Source organism: Oncorhynchus tshawytscha, unplaced genomic scaffold (assembly GCF_018296145.1).
Source record: "Oncorhynchus tshawytscha isolate Ot180627B unplaced genomic scaffold, Otsh_v2.0 Un_contig_123_pilon_pilon, whole genome shotgun sequence".
Taxonomy (NCBI): Eukaryota; Metazoa; Chordata; class Actinopteri; order Salmoniformes; family Salmonidae; genus Oncorhynchus; species Oncorhynchus tshawytscha.
In genome coordinates, this window is record NW_024609254.1 from 31734 (window position 1) to 43991 (window position 12258).

Here is a 12258-nt window from a genome sequence, read left to right on the forward strand (position 1 = left end):
AGTACAACAGGCCTCTACACTACAGCAGTCATGACACAGCAGTTTACACTGAACAGGATATGCTTCAGAGATACAGTACAACAGGCCTCTACACTACAGCAGTCATGACACAGCAGTTTACACTGAACAGGATGTGCTTCAGAGATACAGTACAACAGGCCTCTACACTACAGCAGTCATGACACAGCAGTTTACACTGAACAGGATATGCTTCAGAGATACAGTACAACAGGCCTCTACACTACAGCAGTCATGACACAGCAGTTTACACTGAACAGGATATGCTTCAGAGATACAGTACAACAGGCCTCTACACTACAGCAGTCATGACCTTGTTAGTTGTTAGACTATCTCCTCTTTACAGAAAGCTGTCACTTCAGTACATCGTTCACTCATACAGCAGATTAACTCAATCAGACAAATGTTTTTTATCGTTTTATGGCTGTCAGGCAGTCAGGCAGTCAGGCTGTCAGGCAGTCAGGCAGTCAGGCAGTCAGGCAGTCAGGCAGTCAGGCAGTCAGGCAGTCAGGCTGTCAGGCAGTCAGGCAGTCAGGCAGTCACCCAGTCAGGCAGTCAGGCAGTCAGGCTGTCAGGCAGTCAGGCAGTCAGGCAGCAGGCTGTCAGGCAGTCAGGCAGGCAGTCACCCAGTCAGGCAGGCAGTCAGGCAGGCAGCAGGCAGTCAGCAGTCAGGCAGTCAGGCAGTCAGGCAGTCAGGCTGTCAGGCAGTCAGGCAGTCAGGCAGACATGCTGTCAGGCAGTCAGGCAGTCAGGCAGTCAGAAGTAATGTGGATGAAGAATGTAAAGATATAACAGGCTACCAGATTGAGGGACAGACAATCAGGCTACCTGGGGTACGCTTTAGGGTTCGGCTTTGCCTTCTTTGCTCCTCTCCTCTCCTCTCCTCTCCTCTCCTCTCCTCTCCGCAGCGCTAGCTTCTCTTCTCTCTCTGCTCTCTCTTCTCTCTCTGCTCTCTCTTCTCTCTGCTCTCTCTGCTCTCTCTGCTCTCTCAGCAGCTCTCTCTTCTCTCTCTTTCACTACTCTCTACTCTCTATAACTCCTCTCCACATCAGCACAACTCAGAAGATATTGCAAAAACCTTTTCCCTCAGGTGAAACATTGTCATAGCCCATTAATCTTTTCAAACTTGGCCCCAGTCGGTTCGCTCCGATCCTTAGGAGGGAAGGAGGCAGGGAGGCAGGGAGGCAGGGAGACAGGGAGGGAGGGAGGGAGGCAGGGAGGCAGGGAGGCGGGAGGGAGGAAGGGAGGCAGGGAGGCAGGGAGGCAGGGACAGGGGACAGGGGGGGAAGGAAGGGAGGCAGGGAGGCAGGGAGACAGGGAGGGAGGGAGGGATCTTTTTAATGTAGTCAAGGAAGGATGGCTCAGTAGCATCCCAAATAGCACCCTACTACCCTCTGTAGTGCACTACTTTAGACCATATTCTGTGGGTTTAATGTTGTTCACTATTGATATTCTGTGGGTTTAATGTTGTTCACTACTAATATTCTGTGGGTTTAATGTTGTTCACCACTAATATTCTGTGGGTTTAATATTGTTCACTACTAATATTCTGTGGGTTTAATATTGACTTACAGTGAATATATACATAGCGACACGTTTAGCATGTATATGTTGTCCGTGTTGGGATTTGAACCCATGACCTTGGCATCTGATTTGGGATTAAAGGCCTGGATTCACACCGCGTCTCAGAGTAAGGGTTCTGATTTGGGATCAATGGCCTGGATTCACACCGCGTCTCAGAGTAAGGGTTCTGATTTGGGATCAATGGCCTGGATTCACACAGCGTCTCAGAGTAGGGGTTCTGATTTGGGATCAAAGGCCTGGATTCACACCGCGTCTCAGAGTAAGGGTTCTGATTTGGGATCAATGGCCTGGATTCACACAGCGTCTCAGAGTAGGGGTTCTGATTTGGGATCAATGGCCTGGATTCACACAGCGTCTCAGAGTAAGGGTTCTGATTTGGGATTGGGGATTCAAGCGTCTCAGGTAAGGGTTCTGATTTGGGATTGGCCTGGATTCACACAGTGTCTCAGAGTAAGGGTTCTGATTTGGGATCAAAGGCCTGGATTCACACAGGGTTCTGATTTGGGTCTCAGAGTAAGGGTTCTGATTTGGGATCAATGGCCTGGATTCACACAGCATCTCAGAGTAGGGGTTCTGATTTGGGATCAAAGGCCTGGATTCACACAGCATCTCAGAGTAGGGGTTCTGATTTGGGATCAGATCCCCCCCCCCCACCAGCCCAAACGAATATGATGTAAAAGGCAATGCGCTCCGACGCGTCAGTCTGTGAATACAAGCCAACGGCTGTAGAGTTTATTAAAAGGTTTATTAAAAGGTGTGCGACCAGTGCAGATGAGAACCCTGTGGGGTCAACGTCTGTGTGTGAGAACCAGATGTGCAGCTGAATCAATTAATTAAATGTTCCCTACACTACTTCATAGACTAATTTAAAGCCCTGCAATCACAAACACCTTTAAAACCTTCCAGAACAGGAGTCAAAAATAACCAGGGAAGTGTCCCAGATGGAAAACTATTCCCTATGTAGTGCACTACTTTAGACTAGGGCCCTATAGAACCCTATTCCCTATATAGTGCACTACTTTAGACCAGAGCCCTATAGAACCCTATTCCCTATATATAGTACACTACTTTAGACCCCCCCCTCCCCTAAGGTTGTCAGGCAGGGTGCTGTTCTAGGGCTGATTCCAAACAAGCCTTTCTATTGGCTGTTGTGATCACTAACTAGATAGTGTGTTATTGTCGATTCCACTGCACCATTTACAAAGGAGAGGAGGGTGTCTGATGGAACCCTTAGTCTCTATAATAGTGAACTAGTTTTAAATGCACAGGGGCCCATATGGCTGAGCAACACCCAGCTCTGAGCAACACCCTGAGCAACATCCTGAGACATCCTGGGAGATCCTGAGACACCCTGAGAACATCCTGAGACATCCTGAGACATCCTGAGACACCCTGAGACATCCTGAGACATCTGAGACATCCTGAGACACCCTGAGAACATCCTGAGACATCCTGAGACATCCTGAGACATCCTGGGACATCCTGAGACATCCTGGGACATCCTGAGACATCCTGGGACATCCTGAGACATCCTGGGACATCATGGGACATCCTGAGACATCCTGAGACATCCTGAGAGATCACTCACGTTGCAGAGCCACTGTGTTCATCCATTAGCTGGGGAGAGAGGCTATCTACTCTAGGTATTGTGGCTAAAAACACACAGAACACACACAGAACACACAGAACACACACACACACACACACACACACACACACACACACACACAACACACACAGAACACACACAGAACACACACAGAACACACACAGTACAACGTCAGGACACAACGGACAACTGTCACTGCTTCTCTGCATCAATTATTAAATATATTGATCACAATGAATCTGATAATGAATTGTGGGACGACTGTAGGAAGTGGTTAGAAATTACCCCACTGTCATACCTCACAGTGTGTGTGTGTGTGTGTGTGTGTGTGTGTGTGTGTGTGTGTGTGTGTGTGTGTGTGTGTGTGTGTGTGTGTGTGTGTGTGTGTGTGTGTGTGTGTGTGTGTGTGTGTGTGTGTGTGAGAGAGAGAGTGGCATACCTAATGTGTCCTACTAGTGAACCTGCTCTCAGCAGAAAAAATGACCCCAACACCCCTCCCCTCCCATGGCCTCCTCTTCTACCCCCCCCCACCCCTACTCCCCCACCATCCCTTGACCCCCTCCCTCCCTGTCCACCTCTCCCCACCACCCCTCCCCTCCCATGGCATCCTCTACCCCCCCCACCACCCCTACTTCCCCCACCATCCCTTGACCCCCTCCCTCCCCCATCTCCGTCCACCTCTCCCCAACACCCCTCCCCTCCGCTGGCCTCCTCCACCCCGCCTACTGCCCCCCCCACCCTCCTCCATCTCCACTACAGAGATTTAGAACACTGACAACACCAACAAACCAGACCTTAATGGTTCTTTTGTCCGCCATCTTTCTTTTACAACCTCTGAGGCGTCAACCCAGAGATGTGATGCATCAACAGGAGTCACACCATCCCCCTCATCCCTCCTTGCCCACCTCCACCCCCCCATCCCTCTATCCAGCCCCTGTACACGAGCTCTCTCTCTCTTCCCGGATAGCTCTTATCAGTGATTCGTCTTCGACTGTCATTATCAATCTGCCTGTGCATTTAGCAACGTCGTTAGGCATGAGTTTTTCACTGAGGATCAGAGAGGAGAAAGCCACAAACACAGTCTTCTCTCTCTCTCTCTCTCTCTCTCTCTCTCTCTCTCTCTCTCTCTCTCTCTCTCTCTCTCTCTCTCTCTCTCTCTCTCTCTCTCTCTCTCTCTCTCTCTCTCTCTCCCTCTCCCTCTCCCAAAGCATTAGGCACGAGTATTTCACTGAGGATTGGAGAGAGCCACAAACACAGATTGCTCTCCATCTCTCTCTCTCTCCCTCTCCCAAAGCATTAGGCATGAGTATTTCATTAAAGAGAAGAGAGAGCCACAAACACAGTCTGCTCTCTCTCTCTCTCTCTCTCTCTCTCTCTCCCCCCATCTCCCAAAGCATTATTCACGAGTATTTCACTGAGGATCGGAGAGAGCCACAAACACAGACTGCTCTCCATCTCTCTCCTTCTCCTCCCAATGCATTAGGGGTACTAGTGCAGGTTTGGCTCAGTGCCATGGAATGGCAGGCAGAGCAACAGTGCCCTCTTCAGGTGATGTACCTCCCCCATTCATCTATCACCCCACCCACCCCAATCCTCTGTCTATCCTTCCCTGTATCATCCAGCGACTCTCTCTCTCTCTCCTCTCCACGTGGGCTCCTCCTCCCCTCCTCCAGCTCTATGACATCAGGAAGAGCATGTTTGTATTGAGGGTTTTATTAGCAGGACAAATTAATAAGGTTTTGATAAAAACACAGCATGGATTAGGTTGGAATCTGAGTCCTCATTATTGAATAATCCTTTTTCAATTGGATGTGTATCAGGTTCCGTAAAGGGCACACACACACACACACACACACACACACACGCCCACACACACACACGCACACACACACGTACGCACGCACATGCACAGACACACACACACACACACACAGTTATTCTGCTAGGAAATGACAGTGATTCACCGTAGAGAGAGAGGGGGAAGAATTACAGTCAGTTTCAGCTCAGATGAGTGGATTGTTTCCTACACCGATATAATCAACAAATGAGTTTTAAAAACATTTCAGAAGCCCTATATTAAGGTTCTGACTTTGGACTTCAAGCAGGTCAACGGTGTCAACTGTGTGTTTTGCTGTAGTATCAATATATAAACATACAGATCTACTAATAACGTAAATACACAATCCTATAGAACATCATGAGGGGAAAGGAGGAGGAGTCAACGTATTGGGGGGAGGGGCCACGAGCTGGAAGCATCAGTAAAACTCAGTCGTTGTCTCTAGAAGACTCAGATGTATACAGAGTGGTTTCACTTCTTCTGTTGGTGTGTTGTGGTAGTAGATGTTTCTCCTACTGGTGTTGTGGTAGTAGATGTTTCTCCTACTGGTGTTGTGGTAGTAGATGTTTCTCCTACTGGTGTTGTGGTACTAGATGTTTCTCCTACTGGTGTTGTGGTACTAGATGTTTCTCCTACTGGTGTTGTGGTACTAGATGTTTCTCCTACTGGTGTTGTGGTAGTAGATGTTTCTCCTACTGGTGTTGTGGTAGTAGATGTTTCTCCTACTGGTGTTGTGGTAGTAGATGTTTCTCCTACTGGTGTTGTGGAACTAAATGTTTCTCCTACTGGTGTTGTGGTACTAGATGTTTCTCCTACTGGTGTTGTGGTAGTAGATGTTTCTCCTACTGGTGTTGTGGTACTAGATGTTTCTCCTACTGGTGTTGTGGTAGTAGATGTTTCTCCTACTGGTGTTGTGGTACTAGAAGTTTCCGTAATATAATCAATGATAAAATGGTGAGCTGAGTAGACAGGCGAGAAAAAAATGTTTCTTTCACAAATGTTTTTTAAAGGCATCTTTGCAAACACATCAATTTCACCATCTAGTCCACATCCCAAATGCCCCCCCCCCTATTCCCTTTAATAGTGCACTACTTTTGACCAGAGCCCTTTGGACCCTATTCCCTTATGAACCCTATTCCCCCTGGTCAAACGGAGTGCACTACGAAGGGAATAAAGAGGGGACCGTTTGGAAGGCAGGACACCATTTATCTCATTCAACCTTCTGAGGCCCATTTAAAAGGTCATGTGTCTGTAGAATCTGACGAGGCTTTAGACAGTTGCCCACGTGGTACATGTTTGATTGACATATCTTTTTAAGTAACTTTTTCTTTAAATAAAAAGGGGAACATCATAACAGCAAAGAGACTGTAGGGAGGAGACGCAAAGGGAAAATAAATAGTATGCATGTTGTTTGTTTGGTTCAGTCCATAGTTAACCACATGTCATACATGAATTCATATATATGTGATTTTTTTTTTTGGGGGTTTAAAAGGTGGGACAGTGGGACTTATAGTAGGGGGTGATTCCTCCCCTTTCTCATTGGTGTTAAGACCAAGTCAGCTATAGTGTATAGTGTAGAAGGGAGCTCAGCACTGTTGGACCGGGCAGTTATACGCAGTACTTATAGACCAGTAAAAGTTATCTTTTACCTGTCTGGACGGGTGTACGGATCCCTTAGTCTTGAATCCTCCCTGGGAACTGCACTCCGAGGCACTGAAGTGGTCTGAACTAGTGGAGGATCTCTTGGAGAGAGTATCACAGCCCCCTACGAAGGTGTTGTCCAGAGGGAGCTCCTGAATCATGTGGTGTTTCTTCACGGAGACCGGCGTGTCCGCTTTGAGGTGGAACGCGGACTGCGGAGAAGCGGACTTGTAGTGCCGTGCCAGGTCTGGACTGGAGGGCTTGAAGGTGGTCGTAGGAGCAGCGTTCCAGTCAAAGTGTCCAGGCTCCTCCAGCTCGGCAGGCAGGCTGATGTTGCCGTTGATGGGCTCGTGAGCCGGGTCGTCCGGCTTGTTCTCCTCGATGGTGACAAAGTTCAGGAGGGAACTTTTAGGCGACTTCCTTTTTTTACGCTTCTTCTTCTTGTTCTGCTTGTTCTCCTGGTTGGGAGACATCCACTCAGCGCCCTGCTTCTTTCTCTGGGCCGCCTTGAACCGTGAGGTGTGACGACAGCGCACCAGGACTGTCACGAAGATCACCACAATCACCACCATCGCCCCGGCTACGATGGCGATCATGATGGTGAGATAATCTCCGCTCTGGTAAGTCTCACTGCTCTCCCCGATATTCCTGTCCAGGGGCGTCTCCATGGTGCGGCGAATGAGGTCGTAGATAAACGTGGCGTTGCCGACCGTGTCGTTCACGTAGAGGAACACCAGCACCAGGGTGTGCAGGGACTTAGGGTAGCCCAGGTCGCTAATGTTCACGACCAGCCGATGGAGGCCGATGTCAGAGATAGCAGGCTTCTCCTCCAGGGTGATGTTTCCCGTCACAGGGTCGATCCGGAACAGACCTTTGGTGTTGCCGCTAACGATGGTGTACTTGAGCTCTGCGTTCATCCCTGTGTCACCGTCCACAGCAAAGACCTCGGCCACCACCGATCCAGGGATGGACGAGAGGGGGACCAGTTTGAAGGAGGTGTTGGAAGGGGGGTAGATGACGATGGGGGTGTTGTCGTTTACGTCGATGACATTGATTGTCACCTTGGCAGCCGAGGAACACGGGGGCCGCCCGCTATCCACCGCCCGGACGTCGAAGGTGTAGGAGCTCTGCTGCTCCCGGTCAAAGGACACGTTGGACTTTATTACTCCAGAGTACGGGTCTAGGATAAAGTTCTCGTTGTCGCTGAGTATCGAAAGCGTGACGGCGGCATTTTCCCCAGCGTCTGAGTCTGTGACGGTTATCACCCCCACCGTGCTGTACTTGGGCAGGTTCTCTGACACAAAGAACTGGAAGTGGTTGTGGGTGAACTTGGGGCTATTGTCGTTTTCATCGAGCACTGTCACGATGACTGCCGCCTGGCTCTGGAGTGGAGGCGTCCCGTTGTCTCGGGCCGTTACCGTGAAGAGGAACCGATCCTGGTCCTCACGATCGAAAACCCGGGAGGCCGTGAGGACACCGGTTTTACGGTCCAGGTCAAAGAACGAGGCGTTAGGGCCCAGTTGGTAGACGATCTCCGCGTTTCTCCCGCTGTCCTCGTCGGTGGCGCTGAGAGTCGTGAGGAAGAGATCGCGTTTGTTGTTCTCCATGACGGCCAGCTCGATGACAGGATGGCTGAAGATCGGCGAGTTGTCATTTTCATCCTCCAGCCTCACCCTTACCAACGCTGTCTGGTTCAAGCTCGGCTTGCCAGAGTCGGAGGCTATGATTTTGAAGTTGTACTCTTTGGTCCCCTCAAAGTCGAGCAGCGCCGACGTCTCTAGTAAATACTGGTTGTCGTACACCGCTTTGAGGTGAAAGGGGACGTCCTTCTCGATGAAACAGATGACCTTGCCGTTGACGTCCGTGTCCTTGTCCGACACGGTGATCAAAGCTATCTTGGTGTTGATTGGGTCTTTCTCCGAGAGGAACACGGTGCCGTTTATTGGACTGATGATATATCTCAGATCGATGTTCGGCGGATTGTCGTTCACGTCCGTCACGTTTATAGTTACGGTACCTCTGGCTGGGCTGGAGCTGCCGTCGCTCGCTAACACGGATAACTTGTGTATGGCGGTCTCCTCTCTATCGAGGGGTCGCTGTACGGTTATAAGACCCGTGGTGCCATTTAAAGCAAATAGTCTCTTGGTAGCTGGGGAGACCTGCGTCCCGAACATGTATTTGATTTCGGCATTTGCCCCGACGTCTGCGTCCGTAGCCTGTAGCTGGACTACGGACGTCCCTATAGGCGAGTTCTCCGGTATGTGGACCTCGATCTGGTTCTCCCTGAACACTGGCTTGTTATCATTAACGTCTGTGACGGTGACTTGGAGGATGGCGGTGCTGGATTTCTGTGGCATGCCGCCGTCCTCCACCTTGATCTTCATGACGTACGTGTCCTTCTGTTCCCTGTCCAGGTTCTGCTGAACGATGAGCTGCGGCCACTTCTCCCCCTCGGGCGTCTCTACGATGTCCAACCCGAAGGCGCTTTGCCCGTTCACCAGCTGGTACTTGTGTACACTGTTGGGGCCGGTGTCGGGGTCGGTGGCGGAGGGGATGGCGAAACGACTGTTGATCAGCGTATTCTCCGGGATGGAGATGTTGATGACGGGAGACGGGAACATGGGAGCATTATCGTTGGTGTCCTTGACTACGATCTTAATCTTTATCAATCTGAAGTAGTCGTTGGGTAAAATCACCACCTCGATCTCGAAGGAGCATTCGTTCTCCTCGAACGAGGGGCCGGGACAGAGCCTCTCCCTGTCGATGCGATTGGAGGTCGTAAATATCTCTCCCGTGCTGCTCTGCACTCTGAGCAGAGGGTTGTCGCCGGCTTTAGACACCAGCCTGTAGACCAGGTTAGCGCTAGCTCCGGTAGCAGCGTTTGTATGGGAGACGTTCAGGTCCTTTGGTATGTTTCCAATGAGAACGTTTTCCTGCAGTTCCTCTCTAATAGGATAGATCAGTTCCTGGGCTATAGAAGGGTCCATCCAAAAACAGGCAACGAGAGCAGCCAACAAGTAAAAGTCTGTTAGATCCATGGTGACAACGGTCCTGTGGTTACAGTGTTTCAGACCTTGTGGATTTGAAACGCTTCTTCTTCTTCTTTCAATGCGACGTTGAATGTCAGAGTGATGGATTGGTGAAATCTTGCATCTGAAGAAGGGGCAGTTTCCACACACGGACAACCCTATGAATAGACAAAGAGTTTGCATTAGATTTATTTCAGTAAAACCCCAGATCAGGGGGGTGCTCACACTTTTAGGGTTGGTGCTTTCGAAAAGATGCGTAAAAATCTAACTGAAAAAAAAATCCACCATAATATAACTTTAAAATATCCTTTATTTGATCATAATACCCTATGACTACAGCAAAGGTGCTACAAAATAAAACAACCAAATCTAATCTCAAACACATGGCATCCGTAGTGTCCTTAATACATTTAACATTAACCTAACTTCAATGTATCTAATTGTTGTAATCTACAATTTATACCCATCTCCTCGCTCCTCTTTGGTTCCTGGACACTTATTTCCGTTACATCCCCCCCCCAAAAAAGCCCTTAGAATAATATCATACTGCAGCAAGCGCTCAAGCAGCCATTCAAGTCTGTGCCCTCTTCTCCCCAGACCTTATACACATTATGCCCATAACGATTCCTCAACGCCTCTATAAGCACTTCGCCGTTGTAACTTCAGAGAGCTACAGGCAGCCGAGATCCATTACGCTTAAATTATTGTGATTAATAGGACGTAGGATGGAATCAAATACCCTGTGTTTGAATTTCAACGGGATGAATTTCACCATTATTTAACCGTTGTAAATAGGCAGCAACAATAAATATATATATTTTTTTAATCTATTCCATAATAGTGCGCTCTGAATAGTCTTACCGTTATCCAAAAGAAAATCCCCTTTAGTGCGCGAGATAATTGGAATGCGTGTTCTTCTAATGCCCAAAATTGCGGCTGTGCATAGAAGCCTCCTCTCCTATTCGATACAAATCCTATTCAGAGTTGGAATATCCTGTTTTAAATCCGGTTGGTAAAGATATCGGTATTGATCGCAGCCGTTAGATTTCTTCAAGTCCAAGTCTGTGAAGCGCAATGCCTTTTGGTTCTACTGATATAACGGCAGTTGACTGTGAGGGAAGAGAAAACAGCACCGGCGAGGAGAGACACAATAATGAATTATATTTCTAAACGTTTCACAGTTCGTTTTTTTTGGCATTGAAATGTACATGAAAAGCGTTGATGCTCCCTTCAGTCGATCATATAATGTCGACTGCGGCTGATTCTCCTCTCCCACAAACAAAATCAGCTCATCAGTGGCGAGCGGCGGGTTCCTCGGACCATGAAGTCATTCTGCATCACCGGTAGCTCCAATATCAGTCGTATTTTTTTTTGTTTTTTTTGCCGGTGGTAGCCTACGGTAAAATAGTCCGCTTGGCTTGCTACCTGTTTAGCTGAAAGCGCCCACTGATAGAATAACGCACACGGTTTGCTTGTCCCATCATGTGTCAACTTCACTGAGGCTCTCCATTGAAATTGCGCCTCCTTTCGTGTTAAAAAAAATAGAGCAAATGTGAGAAAGACAAAAATAATAATATTCACAATCTTTGGAACGCATCTAATTGAATCCGTGATAGCCCGTATCAAGTCCATTCAGTGCTATGACGGTGTGGAATGGTGTGTGTGTGTGGCGCGTATCCGTTCACTCTCTCCTAGAACTGAATATCTGGCACTAACTCTGAATAAACCCATAGGGGGGGTGAAGTATAACACGTCGCCACCTCCGACCTTCCTCATTGGACGCCCTCTCCATTACAGTTTCGCTGATGGGGATCCGAAAATAGATCTGATTGGTCGAGAAGAACGTCCATTACATCGGTTACCACGCACCGCGACCAGACTGATGAAAGTCTCGGTGAGATGCTGCAGGCTGCGGAGATGCTCCCAGGCTCGAGCCGATTCATTCACTGCACCAACTTACTGTTATTATGATCTCAAGACTTTCCGTTAGATATCCGAGAGTTTATAAGGATGTTTATTATAGCATCGTTCAACAAGGAACAGAAGAGAACCAACCTTATGCGTGTGATTTGTCAGTTACACTTGGCTACCGTTGGACTACTGGCCACAGCGGTTAAAATAGCCTACACTCCATGAAATAGCGCAATGGGCTTTATAGAAGTGAACATACGACAGATCACAGATCAGTTGAAGTTATATTGTAGGCTAAGTATTAATGCTTATTAACACAATATCATTGGTGTAATAGGTCAAGTAATTTGTCCCCTAGGGATAACAGGCTATTACAGAGATAATCAATACTTGCCTGATACTTTTATTACATTAAACAATTCCAATGTCACCTGACGTGTCTTTATAAACCGTAACAAATCCCTTCGGATTTGGTATTTAGCTTCTTTCCGTGTGAGAAATAAATAGGCTATCCAAAGAGACATTTACACATCTAAAAGGTGTTAACAATATTGATTTCTGACTTGTCATTCCTATATTAGAATGCAGTTAGCTATTTCCCACTCTTATTTAGCATCCATCTGTGTGAG

The 12258-nt window shown here is 48.2% G+C and overlaps 1 protein-coding gene across 1 annotated transcript; it reads right to left on the bottom strand.

Annotated features, from left to right (window-relative positions):
• Nucleotides 1-6554: 6554 nt before the first annotated feature.
• On the bottom strand, nucleotides 6555-11410 carry LOC112240328 (protocadherin-9). Its single transcript, XM_042314637.1, has 2 exons — nucleotides 10580-11410; nucleotides 6555-9876 (listed from the first exon to the last, which is right to left on the bottom strand). The coding sequence occupies exon 2, from the start codon at nucleotides 9725-9727 to the stop codon at nucleotides 6635-6637; it is 3093 nt and encodes a 1030-aa protein (XP_042170571.1). The 5' UTR covers nucleotides 9728-9876; nucleotides 10580-11410; the 3' UTR covers nucleotides 6555-6634.
• Between the last annotated feature and the right edge of the window lie 848 nt (nucleotides 11411-12258).

Bases quoted from the DNA above. Each gene is read 5' to 3' on its own strand.
- LOC112240328 (XM_042314637.1), bottom strand. From the start codon at position 9,727: ATGGATCTAACAGACTTTTACTTGTTGGCTGCTCTCGTTGCCTGTTTT.